The sequence below is a fragment of the Etheostoma spectabile genome, chromosome 11, assembly GCF_008692095.1.
Source record: "Etheostoma spectabile isolate EspeVRDwgs_2016 chromosome 11, UIUC_Espe_1.0, whole genome shotgun sequence".
Lineage (NCBI taxonomy): Eukaryota > Metazoa > Chordata > Actinopteri > Perciformes > Percidae > Etheostoma > Etheostoma spectabile.
In genome coordinates this window covers 1,897,540-1,924,073 of record NC_045743.1, presented here as the reverse complement: position 1 = coordinate 1,924,073, position 26,534 = coordinate 1,897,540, and the positions used below count along the sequence as shown (strand labels likewise).

The 26,534-nt window shown below is 41.1% G+C and overlaps 1 protein-coding gene across 1 annotated transcript; it reads left to right on the top strand.

The window, feature by feature from the left end:
• The first annotated feature begins 1,626 nt into the window (after positions 1–1,626).
• On the top strand, positions 1,627–23,659 carry fhip1b (FHF complex subunit HOOK interacting protein 1B). Its single transcript, XM_032529738.1, has 12 exons — positions 1,627–1,986; positions 7,470–7,969; positions 9,304–9,708; positions 11,051–11,281; positions 14,109–14,354; positions 14,860–15,027; positions 15,636–15,715; positions 16,347–16,510; positions 16,942–18,321; positions 19,084–19,262; positions 19,672–19,834; positions 20,394–23,659. The coding sequence occupies exons 2-12, from the start codon at positions 7,841–7,843 to the stop codon at positions 20,696–20,698; spliced, it is 3,450 nt and encodes a 1,149-aa protein (XP_032385629.1). The 5' UTR covers positions 1,627–1,986; positions 7,470–7,840; the 3' UTR covers positions 20,699–23,659.
• Positions 23,660–26,534: the final 2,875 nt, after the last annotated feature.

The following is a 26,534-nucleotide window of genomic DNA, read 5'->3' as shown; positions in this document are numbered from 1 at the left end:
ACCATCAGCATCAGCATTTCAATAAAACAATCCCAACTCAAAGTTCACTTGCTAGCTCCCCCCTCCAGAGCTTTCAAGCGTATACCCATTGATATAAAACTGTTTTATATGTATGCATATACCACTGCCCTTCATCAGACACAGAATGTGTCAAAGTATTATTTACAAGGTCAGGAATGAGCTTAGATGTTTAACTTTTAAAGGCGCACAGTTTGAATTTGCTCAGCGAGTTACTCTGACATCGAGTACTGCTGCTCATTAACTAGAGCCTTGTAGCCGAGCTGCACCAATCACATCGGTGTATCTGATATAGGCGGGCCAGAGGCGAGCTAAACAGATGACTACAGATTAATCTACCAGTTAGCTCCGCTGGTAGCTAAGTGTTTGGGGCTCTGGATACTTCACCCCGTGTGTTGTTGTGATTGGTCGTAGTGTTATCCAATTGCGTGAAGTGACGTTTTCAAATGCACACTTGGTGCCGCCCCTCGGGTTGGGCAACTTTCATTACTTGATGCCAGACCCTTAATTTTAGGCCTGGATTTCCAGGATAGTCTTCTGTAGCTCTAGAGCAGTGGTTCTTAACCTTGTTGGAGGCACTGACCCCCACCAGTTTCATATGCGCGTTCACCGAACCCTTCTGATGATGGCCAAGCGGGGCGTGTCATCACGAATCATATGAGTCGGGTGTGTGTCTTGACCCTCACTGAACCCCTGGGGTTCGATCGAACCCAGGTTAAGAACCACTGCTCTAGAGGGAGCATTTTTTAAGGTTTGAAAAAACAAACGAAATGTCATGTGTCATCAGGGTTATCTCACTGTGGGTTTAAGACATGAGCCATTCTCTGGTGTTAAAGCCCTGTTTTGGTGTAATGTCATTTAGCCGTAGCTTTGTCCCAATTCATTGATGTTTTAGCTGTTAAGAGTTAATAAAAAGAGTAAATAGTTTGCAATATTTTACTTCTTTCCAGAGAAATACATGCCTCAATTTTTTTTAAATTGATCTGTTTTTGTGTGTGTTAATCATTGGGATCAGCCTTCTAAAGGGCATTTTAGCACAAAGCTTGAATTACAAACTGACTGTGTGAGGTTTGGATTTTAAAGCATTTAGTAGGCAGGGAAGGTCTAATAAAAGACAATTGAGTTGAAAATTGGATGCAGCTTTTTTTAAAGGTTGACTGACCCATAGTGGGGGACTAAAGTCAGGGTATCTCGGCCTCTGTTGCTTCAATTTTGACCGTTACGTTTTGTTTTGTTTCTAAATCTGTCTCCTCAAACTTTATAAAATTCCAATGCAGGATGAGCAAGTCAGCTACTGAGGTCACAATGTATTTTAGCAACTAGCAAATCAAACTGATGAGATGATAGGCTATGGTTGGAGGCCATGAAAGTCAAATTACTATTCCAGGATCAATAATGATGTTTAGTCATCATGAGCTGCTTTAAGGACTGATTTCTCATTTTTAATCAGTTTTTCACGTAGGCCTAGTAAAGACCAAAATAGAACCGTTAGTAGGCCACACAATGTACATTTGTCAGTAAGTATAGAACTGGGTCACCATGCTTTCTTCTTAATTTTGGCACTCTGAACCCTTCAGACAGCAGGATGGAGCAGAGAGGAGCAGCGTCGCTGTGGGTGTGAGTCAGAGGAGTCGTGTGGGAGGAGTTAAAGTAAGATGGCTGCGGGAAAGGGAAGAGTGTTTGTGAAATCATCAAATGGGATGTTTATCTGTCTCTAACAGGATGCACAGCTGCCCGAGAGAAGGAGTGGTTAATGTGTTAGCTTTCCCGGCTCAATATGGTCTAGCTCGCCAGTTGTCTCCAGGTTACTTGCTCGCTGGTCATCCGTTTACTGCTCTGACATTGTGGAATTCATTAGCAGCTAGTCGTTAGCAACCTACCAGCGCTAACTCACTAGCAACCAGCTAGCAGGTATCCGTGGAAATCAGGACCTTGCAACAACTGTTGAGACTCCAACACATATTAAAGGTAAACAACTATTTGATTACCTTCTATGACAGTGCACTTGGTGAAAACTTGATGAATTGACCACATAGCGTGGTTGACATTTCTAAGATAGCTAATTATATTTGCAGTAACGTCACCAACTAGCTTGCTACATCATCTCGCTATTGAAAGGCAGTGATTGTTGTTTTTCGGCGGACCCTACGTACTGGAGCTAAGCCGCTTGGGTTGGCTATTGTGAGATCTGGCGCAGGATGATGACTGTAGGATCAGGTGTAAATCCCAAATGCTGTTTAGGTAACGTTAATTAACCCATCAGTGTAAAGGCAATGTTGTGGATGACCGAGAGCTAACCTAGGTGTCCCATTGTCAGACTGAAGAGAACACATGACCCTAAACACTGCGATTATTGATGGCTGACTTTGCACGATACAATCTGTGAACAATCTGATTAAATTATAGGATGTTGTTTTCCCTGAAACTTTGCTTTGGTAGTTATCTTCCTTGTGAGCTGGAGCAAAGACACCTAATCCTTCAATGAACTGTAATCCAAACGCACCTCCAAATTGAGTAGATCAGTTCTCAATCAAATCGAAAATCAAAGGCAAGTATCGGATAGTTAATATAACAGATTATATTATGATAGTTATTAATTCACTCAAGTGTAGGTCTAGATGTTAATATATTAATAGTATTGACTGAAATGTGTCTGTAGTATTGAAAAGTATGGACTCTGGCATTGTCTGACATGTATAGACCAAACAATTATGAAATCAATCTAGAAAATAAGCTGCATATTAATTGATAATGAAAGTCATTGCTAATTGCAGCGCCGGCCTGCATTGCAACGTTTGTGTACGGATAGTATTAAGAAGACAAAATTAATAACTCATGTATTTGAAGTTTGTCTGCTTCTCTTGGGTAAAGTCACTGACATCTTTCATTAAAAGTGACCCACATGACAATATTCTTGTAAAGTTTCAGGACTGTAGTTGTGCCATAAGTTAACTTTAAGGCTGCAATCTAGTCTCTCAGAATAAGTTTGGATGATATCATATCAGAAAAGAAGCAAGTTATAGACTACATACTTCACTTTTTTTTATAGAGACAATATTTGAAGGTAGGCCGAGAAGCCGGTTGTCATGCTGGTGAGTGGTGGGGGTGACAGAGCAGGAGTATTTGTTGGTACGGTAGATCTGTAAACGGGCTGCAGGAAATACATTATTTTGCAGTTAGACAGGAGCACAAAGGTAGCCACTTTTTATGGTGGGTTTCAAGATCAGCTTTGCAACAACTAAACTACTAAACATGCACTGTATCAGCTGATACCTGTCGCCGTTGCCTGCCTCTACCCCTGCAAACACAGATGTGATCCGTGAAGTTCAACAGGTAAAACAGACAGGGACAGAAGTAGAAATGTGATGAAAGTGAAGGACACCTTGGAGCTCTACCTGTTTCTAAACCTTTGCACACCTTGAAAATTCCTGCAGAAAGCAGGTGTGGCTGCCAGTTTGTCCCTCGTAAGAAGGCACAGTAAGCTTTTCTCCACTTCTGTCTGAACATGTGAGAGAGTATATCTTGGCTTTTAGATATTGTGGTGAAAGATTATATACCAGTCAAGACTAGCCGTGTCATGGCGTGTTTAATCACTAACCTTTGACAAACTATTGTCTTTTGGATGGCAGCCTCCCTTTAGTGGAATCTGTAGTTGAACTTTGAACTCATTTTATGGGTGCTTTTTTTATAATTGTGTGTGCATGTGACATGAAATGAAACACATTTTGAATTTGCTGAGGCAGGTTGGAAGACGTGCATTTAAGTCAGTTGCAATTATGCTGAATCATAGACTGTATTTCCACTGAGCTTGTTTTCAGTCCGTCATTTCGCTGTAGATCGCCTATCTCTCTGTTTCAACTTTTTTGTGGGCTGAGTTTCTCTCCATTTCCGTGCCTGTGAATGGATTCACTCAGTGCACTTAAAGAAAAGATTGGATTGACTCACCCACTGAGGACTGGTTAATCATTAAAGAAGCATGGACGTTAAGGTCTGCTCATACAGCTGCTGGATTAGAAATTCAACGAAGAAAAATCATGGCGCATTATTGATTTGTTGTTCATTAAATCTGCTACTCGTGTCCGACCCAAGACCAAGTCATGTGACTTCAGTCCACTTTATGTGGTCATTAATAATACAAAAAAACACACAGTTACAGTTTATTTATCTATACCAACGGCTTGCATTAAACCCGTGAACCTATTGTACCTTTCTGGACCAACCAGAGGGCTCTTATGAATAATCTTTTATTCATACACTATCAAGGTCCATTAATAACTATTGCTTGTAGAGCTGGGCAATATATCAATATTATATTGATATTGTGATAAGAGACTAGATATTGTCTTAGATTTTGGATATTGTGATATAATATGGCATAAGTGTTGTCTTTTCCTGGTTTTAAAGGCTGCATTACAGTAAAGTGATGTCATTTTCTGAATTTACCAGATTTTTTTTGTAACTGTTCTATCATTTTGCTTTACCTACTTATTATGATGATTATTTATCAAAAATCTCATAGTGTAACTATTTTGTGAAAGCACCAATAGTCAACACTACAATATCATTGCAGTATCGATATCGAGGTATTTGGTCAAACATTGCTTTTGACATTTACCTTGGACTAGATGCATTACAGGGAAATCCGGTTTCTCCAGCAGAAATCTAACTTTGATAACCACATTTCTCTTCTCTCTCTCCCCAAAGCTAATCTATCTTTGAGGTATAAAATAGGCATGTTGGAAAGGGTGTCAGATGTTTGTTCACATTCAACAACAACAACAACAAAAAAGGCACCAAAACATCCAAAAGGGTTTTTTGGGTTACTGCATTATAATATACTTCTCCAATGTTGATCCATCTGTTCAGTCCTTTCCAAATAATCCTCACAATAAATGACTAAATATAATGTACTACTTCTAGTTAATACTTTTGGAGCTCTTTAGGATGTGAGAGCAGAAGTAGCGTCTCTAGCAATGTTATTGATAAATGGTAGGGGTGCAAAAATTAATTAGATGCATCGTGATTCTCTCTAGAATGATTTGATGCTGATAAGTTAATAATTGATTATTTAAAAAAAAAAAAAATTGAATGTGTTATTTAAAAGTTACTGTCTCCAGAAATGTACAAATCCGGAAACGGAGGGACTGAAAGAGAATATATGTGCACATGATCTAATGAGGCAAAACACATAAAGACTGTTCATCTACTTTATCATATTACATCTGACCACCTCATGTTTCATGTTCTAAGAAGCCAATTCTCCACCTTTACACATGACTGATCCTCTGACATGGAAGATTACTGTGAGAGAAGGAGACTTTCATTAGCATGTTTAAGGCTTATCGTTGGCCACTGAATCAAATTGTAAAGTGCCCAGAGATTCCTACACTTTTCATCAACCGTAAACTGTCAAAAAACACATTTAACAGCCTATTTCCATCATACATTTCCCTAGTTAAAGAAACCAGTTTCAAGCTCACATGATATTTAAGCAATTGTGTTACTGCAGAGAGTTGACAGTAACCCTGTTACTTAAATACATCCAGTATAAAAACATAGAGAGAGGCTCTGGCAGTGCACAAAGATGCAGCATGAGGACATGTGCATACGTTAGACATTGCTCCTTGCAGGTGTTTTTAACAGCTGAATTGACTGATAAAAAAAGTACGTGTCGTAGCCAGTCTGAGCCCAAACTGAAACTCTTCATCCGTTCACTGTGGCTGCTTCCTCTTTTATCTTTTTTCACCTGCGATGACATGCCAGAGTGTTCAACCACATGATTTATCAACAGAGTTACAGAGAATATTACTTTGCATACAGTTTAGCTCTGACCATGTTAATTATCTCATATTCTCAAATAAAAACAACTAAGATCTGTTGCCAGACCTGGGCACTGTTTTATGTTTTCTTACTTGATATCAGCATTTTTACCCTCAACCTTTTTTTAGTTGATACAACAAAGCAGAATGTTTTGCTCTAAAGTGTCCTGCACGTTGAGCAGTGAAGCCTTTAAATTGTGCGAAACTTTAATTTAACCTTCCTTATTTTTTGAAAAAAAGGTTGGACGGAGGCGTTGATTTAGGTGGGCGTTTTTGATAACACACTGAATTTTAATATGGTTGCGGAACAAAAATCATTGAAAGAAAGCATGCATCTTGTAAGTTTATAATTTAATCTATTGTTCACTTTGATGCAAGGAAAATGCTTGAAATGTGCACGCATAATACAAGACAGGCAGTTTCTCCCAGGTTGAGCTGGAGGTGGATTGGATGTAGTTTTTCCACAGAAGGACAAAATGGTTTCCCTGGTAACAACATTCTGTTTGTTTAGGAAAACACAGAAAAAACACAGATGCTCTTTAGCATAAATGATGTGATTTCTGAATGAATGGGTGTTTTGTACATCACTTAATATCTCTGGCTGTATGAGACTATTTCATGTTGCTGTTTTGGCAAATGAATGAGTTGGACTACCTTATGGCAATACAGACTGTGTGTTTCTTCGCTCTATATTGTGTGTGTGTGTGTGTGTGTGTGGTGTGTGTGTGTGTGTGTTGTGTGTTGTGTGTGTGTGTGTGTGTGTGTGTGTGTGTGTGTGGTGTGTGTGTGTGTGTGTGTTGGTGTGTGTGGTGTGTGTGTGTGTGTGTGTGTGTGTGTGTGGTGTGTGTGTGTTAATCAAGATCACGTGTGTGTGTAATATTATAGTATAATATATATAGTATTATATATAATTGATATTTAAATAACTGGATTAGCCCCAAAAATTATTTTATTCATGTTTCCCACTGGGACTGCTGGCATGAATAAAACACTTTCAGACTGTTGATGACGTGGTGGGCGTCACACATGCATTAGTGTAAAGTAAAACACTGCACTAGCTCAGACTAGTCTGGATTTTGCTAAGTGTGACCCACTGAAACATACCTAGGGACTACCATGAATAAAAAAGGCTATTACATCAAACTAAAGTGTGCCTACGCTGTGGCTACAAAGGTAGGTACGTGGAGATATGGACCCTACGCTGAGCCTAACGTGCACCCCTCGAGAATTATAACTAACAAGGGTTAACGTTTCCTGCTACAGCTTTCCCACCGTCGTCAGAAAGCACAGGGGAGACACCTGGTTTCTTTCACTGTAACGCTAGAGTTGTTACTCGCTCCAAACCTAATCACCATCGCTCTCTCACTCGCTCTACCACACACACACACACACACACACACACACACACACACACAGGCCCTGTTATTCTCTTAAAAAGAGAGGCAAAAGTTCTGCGTGGAGCCTCTACCCAACCAGAAATCACGCTTTAGGGACATACTGGAACATATTCAAGTAGCCTTATATACACATTTTGATATTTTAACTTTATAAAGTTTAAAAGGTTGTGAAAATGCCTTATAGTTTGTGCCCGCAGGTGTACATGCTAATATGTTTCGTGTTTGTTTTACACAGAGCAGAGTGGCCGTCCTGACTGGCTATGGAGTGGTGTTGGCTTCAGACTGGATGACAGGGTCTACAGGGCGGACAGGCTCACACAGATTCTGACGCAGCAGCGGCCTTTTCCTAGATGTACACTGACTGGCTGTGACAGCGCGTTTGCAGTAGACCTCCTTCCCCTCCTCTCTGTTTGGAAACACTTCCCTTCCCCCTTCTCCCCATCTCCATCTCCTCCTGCCTCCCCCTCATCTTTTCCTTTTTCACCCCTCTTCATTTCTTTTTGCCTTCTGTTGCTTTCAGACTTTGACCTTTTTTTTAAAAACCGGAACACCTTCTCTCATATTTAAGTTCTTGTGACCTTTGACCTGCCCCTTGCCGGACCCAGAATGAGTTGGCTGAGCAGGTTGAACCCGCGTGCCCCGGGGAGTCGGTCTGGCCGGGGTGCTGCCCCTTCCAGCCCCTGCACTGCTGACCCGGAGACCTGCCTCATGGTGTTTGAGAACCACTGGAGACAGGTGAGCTACAAACGCGCCTCTTTTGGGAAGTTTGATAAAATTATGCATTTTATTGTTTAGAACCTGGATATTAGTTTGCTGCAGGGGCGTAGTCCGTAATAGGCCAGGGCGGCACTGGCCCGTCTAGCCAAGTTTGATCAAAATAGGTTTTGTTATGAAACATTCAAATGTATGTTAAAAAAAGAAGAAATGGTAACAGACTAGTTGTGTTTAATGTGTCTTCTCTTCTGATTAAAACGTACAATAACGATCAAACACTAATCATTTCAGAACTAAATCTGCTATACCCCACACTCATCAGTCATTTACAATGGTTGACATCTTTTTTTGCATGTTTTGCTTTGTGCAGATGCAAAAGTAAATGTTGACTTTTGGTTAACAGTAAATCATAACAAGACCAGTACGAGTTTTAAGACTCTTTTTTTTTTCTTTGTTTTAGTGAATGATAATCTGTCTAGATACCAAGTGTGGATGTTCACACATTCAGTTAGCTGTGCCAGTGCTAATGGGCGTGGTCAGTTAGTCTACTGGAACAGTGTGACGGGCCAATGTCCGATCACTGACTGAATGTGCACGTGCGTGCACGCGTGACTGAATAGATGTTAAAGCGCTCCTTCATGTCACTAAATGATTCCTACTACTGTACCTAACCTGCATGTGTTGTAGTGGAAGGAAAGTGGAGCGCCCTGTACATTTGTTTTTGAAATATCAGTCCTTCATGTTTTCTTCGTTTGTAAGGGGAGGATAGAGGTATACGTGTCGACAATCCAGTAACATGCAAGTGGATATGACAAAAAAAGTGTGTTTTGTGAACGAGTGTGTTTTTGCAAACACAAATTTGTTGTGCAACACTCACCACAAACTTCAAGCTGCAGAAACACAAAGAAGCACATCCTTTGTCTGCACAAGCTGTTTGCAGATCTGTAAATTCATAATTGCTGTAGTCATGCTGACTGATAGGTCCCTTTGATAAATTGTTGTTGCGAAACCTCATTTGTTGTTTGTTTTCCACACAACAATTATGCAATTTTGTTGCATTTGAACTTTAAAAAAAACAACTGTGTTGCAGTGCCAGTAATGGCTTTTTATCAAATGTATATCATCTGTCAAAGTATTTAGATCTTAGTGAATTCATTTAAATTATTTAGTAAAAATTAGAAGCAAACTTTTATATAATAGCCTACAATCTTTTTTTGGTTTAGTTTAAAGAACTGAACTGAACTGAAATGGAATGAGGCCATCCATCCTTATGTTACTCTTTAACTCCTCGTATCAGGACAGCAGCAATGGTAAGAGTTAAACTTTACAGTTAAACACTGTACCTTTTTATTCAGGTCTCTTGGGTGTTGGAGCAGCAGGAACCTTCGTCCTCCAGTGATGACCTGACGGCAGTGAGAAACCACACAGACCAGATGTTATGTCTGCTGGCAGAGGAGCGGCCTGCTGAGAGCCCAGAGGGTGCCACTGGCATGGCACCCATGGGCCCCATACTGGAGCTGGTGGTCACCCAGAATATTCTGGCGGGCCTGGTTCAGTGGCACCTCCGACGTGGCCTGGACCCAGACAGCCAGGGGGCGCTACTCAAGCTGTTTGAGATGCTCATCGGCCAGTCCCAGCAGCCTCTGCTGCAGCACACGGCCATCCTCCACCCCCTGCTGAGGCTGCTGGGAGCTTGCGCTGACCCGGAACTTGGTTGTCCGTTAGCCCTTGAAAACAGCCTGGTACTGCTGCTCAATCAGGTAGATTCCCCTACGGTCTATATACTTCTCTATTGGTATATATAGTGACCTACAATCTACATAAGAAGTTTTTTTTTTTTTTGGCCTTCTAGCTATATTTGCAAAATGTAAACTAAAGATGAAAACAGACTGAGATTTTTGAGACCTACAAATGGCAACAATTTCAATAGAGTACTTTTAGGGGGAAGTTCGAAGGAAGTTGATATAGCTAATTTAGCTGCAATATGCACGTAGAACCCAAAAGGAAAGAAAATGGGTTTTTTTTTGCTGTTTGACAGTTGTCTTTTTAATGATTCACTATGTAAAATTGACTGTCTCAGTTTCAAGACTTAAAGATCCAACTTCTTTTGTAAATAATTCTTATGAAGATGAAAAGTAGCAGAAGGCAAACTCTGAAACTGATTCTCCCGACCGCCAACACCAACTCACGCAGACTGACGCCAACTCTCAGTCCAACTTGGAACGATCAGACAGAACAGCCAAATAACTATAACTTGTTAGGTGTCCTCCTAACTTCATGGTTTTCCTGGCTGATAAGGCTGAAACTGGGAGCTTCTCTAAAATTAGGAGAGAGTTTTTTTAGCTATACCCTGTCCTGTATTTTGGACTATACTATACTATAGGTAGGGGATAATGTAGAGCGAGGCGGTCATTAAGACTGCCTCTCTCTACATTATCCTGCTTATTACATGGCTACTTACCAAATAAATTAATAATTTGACCCAAAATATTGATTTAAAAAGGATTTTATTGATTTAAAAACGATAGTAAAGTATTCCGCTAAAGAAATTAGTCCATTCCATCTCTACGGTTGTAATCCAGCGCCCACAGCAACATAAACTCTATCTTTTTAATGCAACCCTCCATCTGTCATCCAACACCACAGTATCTCCTCCTTGGCATCAGACTGGTGGTTCAATTCAGTTGTATTTGTAGTATCAATTTATAACAACAGTTATCTCAAGACATTTTACAGATTGAGTAGGTCTAGACCACACACTATAATTTACAAAAACCCACAAATCCAGTAATTCCCCAAGAGCAAGGTTGTGCCCCACTTGTTCCAGCTATGAGCTACTGATAGCCAGCTGTTTGCAGTGAATACATTTCTGGCAAAAGGCTCTGGTAGTAGCCGTATATGTGACTGTCAAAATGAGTGCTGCCCTGCTGATTGGTCAGAACTGCGTCCATGGCGTCGCTCTTCTATGCATGGAAACGGTCTGTTATTGTTAGCGATGGTCTGTAATCAAGAATTAGCAGACCGCAGAATGTCAATGTCACATTCAACCAAGCCATGTAATAATACTGTTTTTATAATTGTGACTCTGTGAATCCCCACCAGATCTGTGTGTCAATGGCCCGGCAGCCTGTGGTTCTAGAGATGTTGTTTCGGGCGGCACCGGTTCAGCAGGGCTCCACCAATCTGCTGATCTTCTCCCTCCTGGTGCCGTTCATCCACCGGGACGGAGCCATCGGACAGCAGGCCCGAGACGCACTGCTGCTGGTCATGGCGGCCTCGGCCAGCCACGAGGCCGTGGCGCGTTACATTGCTGAGAACTCCTACTTCTGCCCAGTGAGTGATGGTGCTCATTAAAGTGTGTTGTTATGGAAAGTTTTTTTTTTTTTTTTTTAGACTTTAACTGGAGTATTAGTAGAGAAGAGAAAACATAAAGTGATACATTTGGACCTGTGTCTGGGCATCTTCTGTTTTGCTTATACAATAAATGTTTTCTTCTCATTTCGCTGCTGTGGGTCTGACTGTTGACACGTTGTGGGTGGTATTGGGCTCTATGAAAAATGTGGCTGTAACTATTTCCAGGCACTTAATTATATATGCTGTAGTTATATGTTCAGTTTGTGAATTTGAAGTAAAGTTAAAGAATAATTCCAATATACCATAGTCACAGAAATTGATGATCAAGGCTTTTGTCCATTTGTTTTAAAAACCAGAACAACCTCATTATTTTCTACCTGCTTTTGGTATTTTGGCATATTTTTGATAGCTGAACTAAATAAGAAATCAAGCAAAGTAGAGTCTTGACTCATTTTCAGGCATTCATTAATTATCTTGTTCAATTGTTAATAACTCAGAGTAGGGAAGAGATCCATTCATTTGGGTTTGATGGTTTATTAACATCCTCCTCCCTATCAAGTTTTTTTAGTTCCCATCCACAAGGTAAAATCCTACTGAGCTTCTTTAAAAGTGAAGCATTTGAAAATGTATGACCTGTCAAATCCTTTTTTTCCCCCACTCTTACCATAACTGACTTAACAGTAATTCACATTACTATGCATATTATCAAACTCGGTTTGATTATTTATAGTTACTTTTGGCTCTTAAGTAAAAGTGCCATCCATATTCTATACACAGACTGTAAATATGACCTACTATTTAATGATGCGATAGTTGAGAACAGCATATAATGTGGGGTGTGTGTTGCATCAGCGATGTTGTGGGAGAGGTGCACACCGTACACCTATACTTGTGTGTGTGTGTAATGGTGTGTGATAATGGAAAGGGGAAGGACATGACTTTGCCATCTGACAGATCATTCGTCCTTACCCACATCCTATCAGCTCTGCCTCATCTTAGAAAGCTTTTTATAGACATTTTGAACGAAAAAAAAAAACACCTCACTCAACGCCACCTAATCAATAATCTCTAACCACTGCTTTTTCGGCTAAACTACCAGGACAGCTAATCAAAGAGTTTAACTGAAACTTGATAATGAAACATAGCAGTTGGTGTAGCAAGTAACTTAAGTAAAAAAAGAAGAAAAAAAAATTGTAGATTATGATTTTCCATGTATTTCTGAATTACTTTTAAATGAACCATCATTATTACAATCCGTAAAATTCTCCTTTTAGATAAAATATAAAAAAGCACTTGGTGTCTGTTTTGACATTTTCGTTTGGTCTGTAAATGATCAAAAGAGATGTAGAAGATTGGAGCTGTTTCTGCTGGTGTTGTTGTAGTTTCCACCTTCTGCCACCAGGTGTAACTAAAGAGCCATTCTTTGCTGATTGCACTTTAAAGTGTATTTGGTACTAAAAAATGCAATGCTAACTTGCTGGATGTAATGTTGAAAGTGACTCGGTGTGAGGCGCAGGTTTGTGTGCACACATTCTAACGTCAGGCCCATCGTTCTGAATCCAGTCTTTGCTGCCAAAATCTAGTCTAAAATTACAGCAACCGAGCAACCTTTTAGCTTCAAAACTGCATTAGGACGGCATTGTGGCTGTTGTGGAGTGTGGCTGTATGCCATACTTTAATGCTATGGTCAGTACTGTTTTCCTCTGCCTGTTCACTCTTGTTTCCAAAGAGCTAGCTCAGCTATTTTCCGCTCGCCCTCCTTCCAGCAGCTTCAGTCTGACCTACTTACAGGCTAGCAGGACCAGTGGAGGTGGCATCAAGGACCCAATGCTCCTTCCTGCTCGAGGCTCACTATTTTCTGCCTGTACATGCTCACACATTCTAATTAACTTAGTTTGAAGTTTGTGGATGTAGCAGTAGATTCTGTGACAACTGTAACAGCCCTCTTACTGTGTGGTACCGCAAGCAGTGCTCATCACAAACCCACTCCTCTTTTGTCCCATGGAATCTCAGCGCATTGCTTGATCAATGAATTGTTTGCGTTTGCTTAGTCGGGATAACGGGTCCAGATTTCTACATCATGTTTCCACTGGTCCAGCAAGCAAAAATAGAGTTTCATAAATGCCATCAAAAACCTTTAGGGCTTTTGTGGCTTTACCTGTGACTTTTCCATCATGTCTATACATACTGGGAGGTCATTTTGCTTATCAAACTCAGTTCTTAAAGTGCCTATATTATGCTCATTTTCAGAACAGGGACATGTAAGTAGTTCTTTTGTAGATTTTGGTGAACTAGTGTGTGTTGTAGCAGTGTTTTGCCATCGAGAACGACCTAGTATGTTAGTGTTAGCATGTGCTACGGTTAGCCACCCTGGCTGGGCTAGTGACGCTAAAAAGCCATGGAGATTTTTAACAGCTCACCCGGAGACTGAAGGCAGAGGACATTCAGAAACCTGTATCTCACTCAAAACAGCATAGATAGTTTTTGTCCAAGTTGGTATGCGTGTGGAAGCACCAGAGACACAAAATAACAGGATTGTTTGTGTGCAGACCATATGATCTATTATTTCCATAAGTCATTTTTTGTTTGACATCACTTAAGTTGGATAAAAACGTGTGGATGGAAACATAGCTACTGTTTTAGCTCTCGTTTGTTATTAGGGTGTTATTGTTTTCTGTGAAAATCTCCACACTAAAAACATTGTGCTTTAGGAATACTCACACATCTTTACGTGAGAGCTGTTCGACACCTCCACCACCTTCTGACCCACAGCTGTCTTATCTAAAGCCTCTCGGTGTCTTCTCAGGTGTTGGCGACGGGCCTCAGCGGTCTCTACTCCTCTCTGCCGAGAAAGATCGAGGTCCGAGGAGACGACTGGCATGCCCTGCGGCGGGAGGACTGGATGGGCGTGTCGTCGCTCGTGCTGTTTATGAACTCTCTGGAGTTCTGCAATGCTGTGGTGCAGGTTGCTCATCCCCTAGTCCGCTCCCAGCTCCTGGACTACCTCCACAACGGCTTCCTCGTACCCGTCATGGGCCCAGCACTGCATAAGGTACAGCCAGAAAGGAAAGGATTATCACAGACCTCCATGTCACCAGTTTACCTTAAAACTATTTTAATGTTAGGAAATAGTTTCCCTGGTTCTTTTTTTTTGAAGGCTTTGTGGACCATAAACTATGCATGGCCAGAAACCATTCAGGGTTTGTGAGTTTTTTTTTGTGATTTGGATAAACTCATCCTGTAAGTAAAACAAGATATGGTGGACCACACAAATGGAAATTGACCTCTTGTTTATGGCTGCTCTTGAGTTACTGAAAGATGTTATTTATTGTGTATCTGAAGTGAATTAGCAGGGGAACAATTGTGTTCACTCGGTAGTTTGCTGACCATTCAACAGATGAGTCAGATTGTGAGTCAAAGCAAAAAAAGAAGACAATTTAAAGAAATTGTCTCATTGCCGTTTTTTAATGTTGGACTTCATCTTATTCATAGGACGGTTGTTGTACTGCCTTTTTTTTGTTTTCATTTTTTATGTGCGTGTGTGTGTGTTTTTGTAGTCGTCGGTGGATGAGATGATTGCCAGCACCGCCTACCTGGACCTTTTCCTGCGCAGCGTGTCGGAGACCTCTCTCCTCAAAACCTTCCTGCGCTTCTTCCTGCTGCATCGCCACGACAACGACACCATCCTGGACACATTACTCACACGCATCAGCAGCAATTCAAGGGTGTGTGTGTGTGTGTGAGAGAGCCTCAAGGTCCTTGTATGAACTCACTTGTGTGGGCGGTGCGTGGGCAGAGAACAAAAATGGATTGAAAGTGATTCCGGCAGTATACAGAAGTATCTGGTTTTTCAGAACAAACGTGGAGAGCAAATGTCATCAAGTCTCCAGCATCTATGCATGCTGTATTGTACGTTGTTTGTAGTTGGTAAAACAATCCACAGTGAAATGTGCAAATATTCTTAAATTTCATTTTTATTTTATTTTTTTGTCATAGGAAGCAACAATGGAAACAAAACAGAGTAAATATTTCAGGAAAAGTGTGCTTTTTGACGTCAGTCTTTTTTGTAGTTCTGTTCACCCACATCATCATCATCACTCACACAGTAACATTTAAATACGACGGTACCACTGAACACAGTCCTAGGAAATCTTTTTTTACTGAAATATACCAGACAAATGAGAAGAAAAGTTAAGTGTCTCAATTTTTGGTAAATTGCAAAAATAAGACTTAAAGACTCCAACTTTTGACCATATCATATGCAAATTAGCATTCGTCTAAATTTTTTCTGCGGACACGTTTTCCAACTAATTTCCTTTTGTGTGTGTTGCAGCTCTGTATGGTATCGTTGAGCCTCTTCAGGACTCTTCTGTCTCTCAACTGTGAGGACGTCATGCTGCAGCTTGTTCTCAGGTATGTCTGCACATCTCACCATGTCCTCCCGAGTGTTATATTTTTAATAGGCTCATTTAATATGCAAAACATGGCTCTAGTAGTAATTATTTTTCTCCATACTAATTTAGATTAATTGAAGGTTAATGTATGTGTCAGAAAGTCATTCTTTGTCTTCTGTGTACAGCACAGAGTATTTGTCCCTCCCCATCTTTGCTTTTAGATGTACTACCTGGGTCCTTTTGAATATGTGAAATGCCTTTTACGTAGTTGCAAGGAAACACTCACTTTGTGTCACTTAGATATGTACCCTCCTTCCAGAAGTTTGAAAAATGAAGTGTTCCTCAGCCTACAAACCAGATAGGGAACACACTGTCTTCACATATTAAAATTTTAACAAGCATTTTGCAAACTTCCAAGGTCAGTTTTGCCTTTTTGTCTTTAGGACTAAACAGTTAATACATTTGCTTGTGTCGTTGTACTTCTTTGTATCTTCTCACCAGATGATTAAGAATCTTTATAAACATGATAACTAAAGTTTGTATCTGCCAACCGTCACAGCAAGATAGAAAAGCCAATATTGCCAAATAAAATGTGGTATCAAAAAATGACAGTTTATTAATTGTTGGGGGCATGTTTGTGTTGCTGCCAGGTATCTACTGCCCTGTACCCATGTAATGCTGAGTCAGCGTCGTGCTATCAGGGAGGCTGACCTGTACGGAAAGTCAGCAGACAAGTTCCTGTCGCTGATCCCAGAGTGCTGCCGGCTGAACGCAGGGTCCACTGCTGATGACGACGGTGCGTTCTGGGGAAAAGGTGAGCTACTACCTTTTTAGCTGTGGCTGTGACACAACTGAAAATGTTTTTTTTTTTTGTTTTTTTTCATCTATTGGATGGTGCAAATTTAGTAATTCAGGAGCACAAATTGTTAATTTCAGTGCAGGACCACACATAATTATTGTGATATCAAATCAAGACAAACGTTCATAAGTAACTGATAATTTCACAGATGTAAACATAAACATTCTAAATGGCTCCAAGTTGATTTCCTGTTGCGGTGTATGTGAATGAAATCAACTGACAGGAAGTTAACAAGGGGCCAAGCTGTTGCCTGGCAATGGAATTACTTTGAAAAGGTCTAGATTCTATCATACACGTAATCTTTGTATGTGACTCTTTTATATAATGTAACTTACCAACAGTGTGAGAAAGTTAACTGTTTGCATCTGTATTCTTTCACCTTACAGCACTGAACAGTCCCCCCACAGAGTCTCCAGCCGCACCCAGACCCAGCACCCCATCCCGCTTATCCTTCTTCATCCGCCAACAGAGCAGCGGAGGTGGATCAGGAGGAGGGGGTCCCTCTACCCCCACCAGCATGGAGCCGCTGCAGTCGGGTCCTTCCAGCTCCCACCCCCTGTCCCCTGAGAGCCCAATGCACCAGCAGCAGGCTAACACTGAGTGTCTGGACTGGGATTCGGGTTACCTGGAGTACCTCAAAGACGCCCGGCGGGGCATTGAGATTTGCTCCTGGGCCTGCCGCAACTGGTCGGCGCCCTATGATGGAGAAAACCCCTCCCCGAACACAGCCCCTCCACCTCCCCCTCCCCCTACCTCCAACCCCTCCATTGCTATGTTCCCTGAGCACTTCTCTTTCCAGCAGGGAGGAAGCAGTAACACCCCACCAGGCCAGCAGAGGGCGCCCATTGTGGCTGCAGCACGAGCAGAGTGGAGCAGCTCAGAACGGGACAGCGGCGAGTGGGACGTTACAATCGGCAAAAACAACTGCATCAGCCTCACACCACGCTCCAAGAAACGCAGCCTGCAGAGAGAGGAGCTCCTGCCAAAGCCAATACCTCATCTCGTCCCCTCGTCCTCGGCCGCCCCTTTATCAACTTCTCACACCGCCTCGTCCCCAGCACCACACAATCCCACCTCTGCCATCACTGTTAGCTACCAGGCCATGTTTAACGGAGTGACTGGGCAGGGGGACGGGTGCTCAGATAATCGGGACAGAGGACTGCAGGTAAAGAAAGTGAAAAGAGACTTGGGGGAGCAGCAGTATTTGGATGAAAACGCAAATCAAAATGGATCCCTTGTCACTTGCTCCTCCCAAAGCTGCACCACTCTCCCGCAGTCCATTTTTAGCAACAGCGAAATGGGTGATTGCCCTAACCAGATTTCCTCTCAAAGCTCCATCACCCAGCTAACGTCTGTCACAGAATTGCTGACCAGCGAAACCTCAAACCCACCCAGTGCATCCTCAGATCTTCCAGAAGCCAACCAGACGCAACAATCTGTAGAGAGTCTTATCCAGGAGCTGCTGGAACAGGCACCAGGAGAAGCGCCGCTCCCCGGAGACTCCAGCGGTCAGGGCATCAGCATCGAAGCCTTCACACAGGAGCTGAGGGAGCTGGAGGAACGAGTGAAGGAGCGCAGCAGAGCAGCCTGCCAGCAGGAGGAAACCACCAGGGAGTCCCTATCCTCTGAGCGGCAGGAGGAGGAGCAGCAGCTGTCCTCGGCCCTGGAGGTGAAGCTGACAGCTGACACCAAGGAAGAAGGGCCTGCTGTGGGCCTCTGCAGTCCTGCCAGACCACTAAATCAGCCTGCCTACCAGCCGTACACAGGTGAGACTGTGTGTGTGTGTGTTTTTGACTTAGGTTTTTTTTTATTTGCGGAGAGCGGCAGTGTTGAAAGTGTGATGACTTGTTGGCTGTATTTTTTTTATATTCCATTTTATTTTAAAGCTGTGCCTGACTTTGTGCAATTATGGGTAATCAAGGTATTTTATTTTTGGTTCGGTCTCTCTCTCTCTCTCTCTTGCAGCATAGGTGTACACAGGCCAGGATCCAATATAAAAGCAATACAGATACATTTGCAATGATAATATTGTACGATTCTAAACCAATTACATAAGACACAATTACAAGGTGAAATTTTTACTTTTAAATATTAAGTGACTAAAATAGTTGATTTACTCCATTGTTGGTTCAAATACTGAATCATAACTAATTCTTCTATTAAGGTGTGTGGTGCCACTAGTTTTTAGCAGCAGTACCCACACACCAAGACTAAACAGTTCTTCTCTTTTTATAATAATGTTTCTTCATTGACACAGTTTTTCATTAAGTCAGTCCTGAAATCATAGGGAATAGATTAGTTTTTTTTTCTCGCCAGTGGCAGATTTAATTGTCCCCATTTAACCTCTACAAGCTGTTAGAGCACCCTGCCGCCTCTTGTTTTTCACAGTCTGACAGCCTCTACGCCACCTCGCTTATTTAAAATAGCTGTGAAAGACACCTTTTTATTTCATCCCTAATTTATTTTGCGTGCAGCTGAGCTGAAATTGTGTGTTGTACCTTTCCACTCAATGATTCTTCTCTGTGCAGGTCCGTTCATGGTGGTTCTGTTTGCCAAGCTGGAGAACATGCTCCAAAACTCGCTGTACGTCAACATCCTGCTCACAGGCATCGTGGCCCAGCTGGCCTGCTATCCTCAGCCCCTCCTACGCTCCTTCCTGCTCAACACCAACATGGTCTTCCAGCCGAGCATCAAGTCACTGATCCAGGTACACTGCACCATGCCACACCTGTGACATGCAGTATTGACCCAAGGATGCTCTTCATGCTGTCTATTAAACCTAATAGTTTCTGTATTTCTACTTGAAGAGATGACGGCTTTTAGTCTATTGTTTGTAGGCATAGTTGTCCATTTCCAGCCCACCTCACTTCTGTTAGCTTCTGTTCCAATAGGATCAGGCCCACAATGCATTTGCACGGTTTCTTTTTCATATTCCGTTTCTTGCCGTATTCTAATATGCTGTAAACGGATGACTAATACTGAATTGGACAAAAAATAGCACTTAAGTTGGGATACATGGATCCGTCTTAAATAAAATTGACTAACTAATCAACGAACAAAAGCCAGCTGCCTTTTGGAAAATCAATCAAAAAACCTTTTTCGCCGACTCACATCAGGTTCTAGGTTCTGTGAAGAACCGCATCGAGGCGTTTGCTGCCTCTCATGAGGACTTCCCTGCCATGCTGAAGAAAGCCCAACAGTACCTGGTGGCCCGAGGCAAGTTGGACTGGGCCGACTCTCCTGCAGCAGTTCCTACCCTGCGGCGCTCTGACTCATTAGGTGAGCGTGGATACAGGAGGGATTTACACATACTGTGTCTTTGTGTCGTTTGTCTCTGGTATCTAATCAGGCAGACTAGGACGGCTTACATCAAGTTCAAGTTTCACCTTTTTATGCCTTCCCTATCTGGCTGTTACAGTGGAACAGAATCAGTTTCCTCAGTTTGTAAGAAACTTCTTTGCATGTGATTGTTAATTACCAAGCACTCAAAATGTGAGATATATTTATAGATATTTATTTCCACACAGAAATCTATGTAACAAGTTATTTCTCAATTAATTTACAGTCTTTTCTCTAAACAAGTGAGCGCTTTTCATTCAATTAATTTTTCGTTTTTGAAAAGAGTGAGATCACAATAATGACTATTAATAACTTAATCTTAAATTGAAGGAAAAAATGCATGTTCATACGGATAGGTTTTTTTTTTTTTTTTTTAAACAGTGCTTACAGTCGTCTTTGAAAGCGCTCAATAAAAAAAACTAGCAAGTGGAATAATTTCCAGCCCTATATCCTTATTAGTGCTGTGCTGACTTGTAAACCTAACGTTCTCTTGTTCCAGTGAAGAGTCGTAAGCCATCTCTCGGAGACCTGATCCTTCGTCACACCAACAGCCCGACCAGAGCTCGGCACGCCGCTCAGCTGGCCCTCGCACACGTCCGGGACGGAAGCCAATCACTGCACAGCGCTTTGTTCAAGGGTGGCGGAGGGACTTCTGGCCTGGAGAAGCAAGCTGAGGCTCTGCGAGTTAAGAACGCCGTCTACTGTGCCGTTATCTTCTGTGAGTTCCTCAAGGAGCTGGCTGCCCTGGCTCAAGAGCACGCCGTCACTCTGCCTTTCCCTCACAGCCCAGAGGCAGAGGAATAGACTGCAAACTCCTCAAATCTAGCTCTTAGCCTCTATTTCATTTTGATTAGGCTGTCAAAAAAAACTGTTCTATGATTCTCCCACCACCAGAGGACAGACTAAAGCACTGAGACTTTTCTGTCGCCAAAGTGAGTCGTCTAAAATAACACTGACAAAAGGCAAGATGGATAGAGTGACATTTTTGTACCAAATTGTTATAGGATACCTATATGACTGGAAACATTTTTCCTAATCTGTAAACTTATGATATTGTGCATATCATGTATTATATTTACATTCTATACTCGTAAAATCTCAGTAAATGCTTGAGATTTAGGAGCTTGTACATACACATACCATGCCATGGTATAATGTGACACAGTAAAGCCACAGATAAAAGAAATAGGTGCACATATTGGTGCTAGTCTCTTATGTTTTAGGTTGAAAGGGTGCTTTCAGGCGGCACAGAGTAGAAGAACCAAAAATAAATAGTTTGACAGGAAAACATTGAAAGTGTAGACTCGTCAATCGCCTAAAAAAATGATTCCATCAGCTTTGGCCATGTCTGTAAGACAAGCTTGTCTTTGCTTTGGTCCTCTATCAAGGACTGGCCAATAGAGAAAGCTCACAGAGAGATGAGAACTGGAACACAGGCGAGGGACAGTGCCACTGTCTCCTGTGAATCAGCACGGCCAACACAAAATGTACTGGAAAACTTTGGGTAATGAATACCATTTCTATTATATTTTGTTTTAAACATGTTTGTCTTTTGCATTTGCACCATTTTCTAGACATATCAGCAACATGTGGGAGCAGGTGTGTCTGTTGTCGTGTAAGCGAGGTTTTATTTTAACAAATGACTCCAACTCGTCAGGCCATTAGTAAGCCATTCACCTGTTGCCATAAAGGAGGCTGCGGGATTGAAAGGCAGCACTGCTTTACAATTCATACCTTTTGTCTGTCATTCAGTCTTTTTAAAAGACCTGAGAAAATCTGCCAAAAACAAGTGAGAAGGGAAGAATTTTTTGAGGGAGTGTTGGCATGATTTCCATTTATTTTGAACTGACGTTTGAAAAAGGTCCTTGTGAGGCAGTCACTCACTTTTCTTCATTTCTTTGTTTGTATGCAAAAAATGAAGCGATCTCAATTTCAGCTTTTCCATTTTAAGTTCGCTTCAGTTGTCTCCTTTGGATGAGACAGGCCAACATACAACTGTTCATCTTGGAGCTTAACATGCTGCTATTTGTTTTTGTAACACTAACACTCATTTCATTGTTAGGTACCAAGTATGAATGTGCATGTGAGGATGTGACAGAGTCAGTGCCAGCGTTGTGGTCGGCATTTAATTTATTTTCTTGTGTCGGAGGTTGAATGAAGTCGCAGCCGCCCAGTGTTAAAAGCATTTGCCAAGACGAAATTCTCTCTTTTTTTTTTTTTTCAGCAACCTTTTGAAGATTTGAATTATGTGTTGGGAGTTTGTTTCATAAGATGGTTCTTTAATTCACAGGTCCATAATTTTGGACCTCTTAAATGACGCATTGACTGGGATGTAAAACCCATGTAACTATGACCCAGCTTTTTGTGAATTTGTTTGGTTTTCTACACATAGACATTCTCTCTCATCTTTTAGCAGTAGAGAAGCTGCTAAAAGTGCCTGCCATCCTGCGAAGACAACCGTTTCATCTAGAGAAGTTGAGACCTTCTCAACTTGTCAAAGCCATATCCGTGGTCGTCATGTTTGTACACGTAGAACTTCATTACTGCTGTAACTCACTTTTCTATGAAATTTCTAGACACATTTCGTAACACCTCACTGTTTTAATGCCATTAGTTAAGAGTTTCTGCATGCCACTTAAGGCAAGTTTTATAATTAAATAATAATGAAATAGTGTTGAGAAAGTTTCCTTTGGTTTGTGCGATAGCGCTGAACTCGAATAAGCTTTTATGGTGTAGGTTTTAGTGGTTAGTGACTAATCTCGCCGACTGAGATCATCGGTGGCGGCAAAGAACAAATTTCACACTGAATGTTTGCACTCGCTTAGTTAAAATGGTGATTGATGGCTCTGTATTTTTACCTTCTGCCATTCGTCCTTCCATCTGTTCACCTTGGTCAGATTGTTTCCCTTGCACAGATAAAAAGGCCAGAGGGTCTCATTCCTCAAGTTTGTCTACTTTTACACTCGTTATTAGTACTACTTTTTACAAACCGTTCTGGTAATGACAGCAAAAGTTGAAAGCAAGGAAAGGATGGAAAACATTATGATGAAATTGTACCCCCCAAGTTGATCGGTGCAACATTGTGAGACGATAGAACCGATGGCTAAACCTGTGAAAACGAGACCAAAGCTGTAATAAACCAGGATTATTGCTTAAAAAGGAGATTTACCAGGTAAAGCTTATTGGCCAGGGGGAGGTGGGTTTTTGGGGACTTAGCTGTAATTTAAATAAAAAGGGAGCTACTCAGTAACCCTGAGATGCAAAACTTGGTATCGGTCCTATGGGACGGAATTCTTTCTGATTTGGGATTTTAGCCCATGTATCTACACATACTGCAGTCATATTTTTTTCCTTACTTACTGTTTTCTTTTTACATACAGTATGTACTTGTATTTAATTTTTAAGAACACAGACACAGACGTGGCAAAGTTTGTCGTTTTTATAAAAGGAATTATTTCCTACCGGGACTTTAACTCCTATTTGGAGAAGTCCGATGACAGACTGTGAGCAGAGCTTTATTTAACGCAGCGCTGATTTGTAGAAACAGAACTCGCACACAGTGTAACAAAAAAAAAACAGGGAGTTTGGCAAATATAATTGACGCTGTGTGGTCACTTGCAGTGATGGATCACATTGTTTTATGGAAGTCGTTTTTCACACTCCACAAGAATGGCAGCCAGCTAATGGCTTCCTCTGCCGGTAGGAAAGTGAGCCCTCCAACTGTTCAGGCACTAGTAGGCATCATGGACACAGGGACAGCCTGTCCAAAACACACCAATACTTTGAATGTTACATTTGGGAAAGAGGTTTTAAATATGCAGCAACTACAGCAGCTGGATGCTAAAGCCAGTGCAGAACAACAAACCCAAATTAATTTAAACCCTCCGAAACAGTTTAATAGTAAATGTCTTTGGTTTGTGTGTTGGCTCGATAGACCGACGTCTCAGCTGGGGTGGTTGCTGCTTCCGTGTCGCACCTCAGCTCTGCTCAGACTCCAACGTATTATTGAATTATGATTGTTAACTGACACATGGTGGTGAGTGGTAAACCCAAAGCTAAGCTTCAGAAAATGTTTTGTTATATATTTAGTGTTTTTTTTTTTTCTGCTGTGTTCTGTGTTTCAGGCAGATGTACTTACACTACAAGTGATCCATCAGTGAGATAAAAATAGCATCTTTCAGATCTTTCAAATTCCCAAGATGTTGAATTGATTCATTTCACAGCATGCGACTGACTTTTTCATTTGAATTGGAATTACAGCATGCACCTTTGTTTCAGGGTTAGGGTTATGATTGGCTGTTGACAGTTCTAACGTTGCAAAATTTTTCACTCGCAAATGTACGAACAGTTAGAATATTTCTGAAAGTGGTTTTAACTGTATGACTATAAGATCAAACTGTTTTTGGCCATTTAGCTTTGGGAACATATACAGTTCATCTAAAGAGAATCAGTTGCCGGTTAGAATTTGTTGTCACAGCTGATTTCTCAACATACAGGATGTGTACACGTTTGACTTGCAGTGCTTATCATGGGATGTACAGAATCTTCACTTTTCCTTTGAAAAGCTTCGACTTTACCCCCAACTGATTTCTCCCCTGTGATCTATGCAAAATCATGCTCAAGTGTCGTCCCCCGAGTGAGGCTGAAAGAGGATGTGGACTGATGTGTAAATAATGTAAAAAAAAAGAAAAGAAAAAGTAATGGGTTAAAAATGCAGATGTGTGTGAAATAACCAACAGGACAGAATGGAAATCATGTGAAAAATAATGTAATGATGAATGTTATCGGAAATATTTTTCTATATTTTGAAATCATTAGAAAAAAAAAAAGGACAAAAATACAAAGTGGGAAAGATCTGTCAGAAAACACTACAAAGGGAATGTTTTTATTAATTTATAAATTTGCCTAGCAATATGGCTTTTGTCCTGGTGTCTTTTCTTTGTCGTCTTGTGACTGTACAAACATTTATTTATTTTCCATGTAAACATATCTCCAGTTTGGTAAAACAGTGGTTCCCGACCGCCTTGGCTTGTGCAATAAGTCTACTTGTGAACTCTCGTCACAGATTATATACGGCTTTTGCATGGACACATTCAACCATAAAAGGGACTTTCCTTCTTGAATAGTTTGAACCATTTAGGGCCTAAAAAAACAGTTTTACATGAAAAACAGCAAGAACTAGTAAAATAAATCTGAAAGCAATAAACATTACTTTGTGTGACGCTGATGATGTTGGAAACCACTGTGCTTAAAGACTGGATAACACTAACTAGTAGTAACTAACTAGTACTCATGTTAACATGCTTGGCGCACATGCACAAAGCAGTGTTGATTTCTAATTCATCCATTTGGGGGATGGGGCCCATCCCAGCATGCATTGAGCTTTCCTGGAACACTAGTATTTCAATTTCAGGTTTCATGTTTGTCTGTTTACACATCCTGGATAGCCTGGTTATGAGAAACAGCTTTACTCAGAAAGAAAGATAGTGTTCTACATAACCCCTTCACCAGGTTTCTGATGCTCGTCTGCCATGGGTGCTGGCACATCTTTAACTGTTATGTAGTAGTTATGTAATAATAAGCAATAGGCACGGGCCGATTACCGATTTTTAAGGTATATTGCTGTTTTTTAAAAGTAAATTTGAAACCACTACATTTTCCCTCATTATTGCGGTGAGTCTTCAAAGTGCAGTTACGAAATTTAAAAAGTAAAATACATTGTGTTCAATGTAAAAAAATAAAAATAAAAATAAATTTAAACCGTCAGAAGCCTTTAGCAGCCCATGCCTAATAAGCAAAGTAATGATGTCTTGAGTGCAGTTCTTGTCACTCTTGTTCTCTTCTTCCATCACGGGTGAAGAGATGAGGAAGAAACTGAGTATTAATTCAGCAGTGTCCGGGAAATCATAAATCAAAGTTGGTTCATCCTCAACTGCTGAGGGAACTTAAATCAGCACACAAACAGAGAGGTGCTGGACATCGAGGAGTCAAAGACACAAACTGGTGCACCCACAGATCAGAAACCTGGGTAATGTTTAGAGCTAAAGTCAAGTAATCAATAGTAAATAATCTGCAACTACTTTTATCATTGACAGTTAGAGGGCATTTTTAAGAAGACATGCCAAATGTTCCAGTGTCTCAATTTACTGCTTTTGTTTGTTTCATAGCACTGTAAATGCATGTAATATCTTTGCAACAAAAGGTTAATTGATAATCAGCTAATATTAGAATCATGTAGACGGGGATATTCCAAATAAAACTGAAATAAATCACTGAAGTTAACTTCCGAAAAATACATTGGACTGGTCACCAGCAGTGTTGGGAGTACAGTAGGCCTATTCCTTTTTGCGGTAACGCGGGAATATAATGCATTACTAACTAAATTTCGGAAATATTATACTTGTCAACATTAGTAACGCAAGTTACAACTCATTTTAACGCAACATTTTAGTGGGTGTTTTTTTTTTTTTTTTTAATACGTTCTTCACAAGAAAAAAAAAAAAGGCGGGAGCGTTATTTCCCGTTGCTGTATTCGATGGTTGAGGTGACTGCAGAGACAGACACATTTGGTGCTGTGTCGTCTCTGTTCCCGTGATCAGACACAGAGACGGAACGGACAACCTCTGTGTCCCAACCATAG

What these genes read in the sequence shown, in the direction of transcription:
- fhip1b (XM_032529738.1), top strand. Translation starts at nt 7,841, where the DNA reads ATGAGTTGGCTGAGCAGGTTGAACCCGCGTGCCCCGGGGAGTCGGTCT. An exon ending in CGGTGCGTTCTGGGGAAAAG is followed by an intron (nt 16,511 to 16,941) that starts GTGAGCTACTAC and finishes TTCACCTTACAG; the next exon opens with CACTGAACAGTCCCCCCACA. An exon ending in GCGGCGCTCTGACTCATTAG is followed by an intron (nt 19,835 to 20,393) that starts GTGAGCGTGGAT and finishes CTCTTGTTCCAG; the next exon opens with TGAAGAGTCGTAAGCCATCT.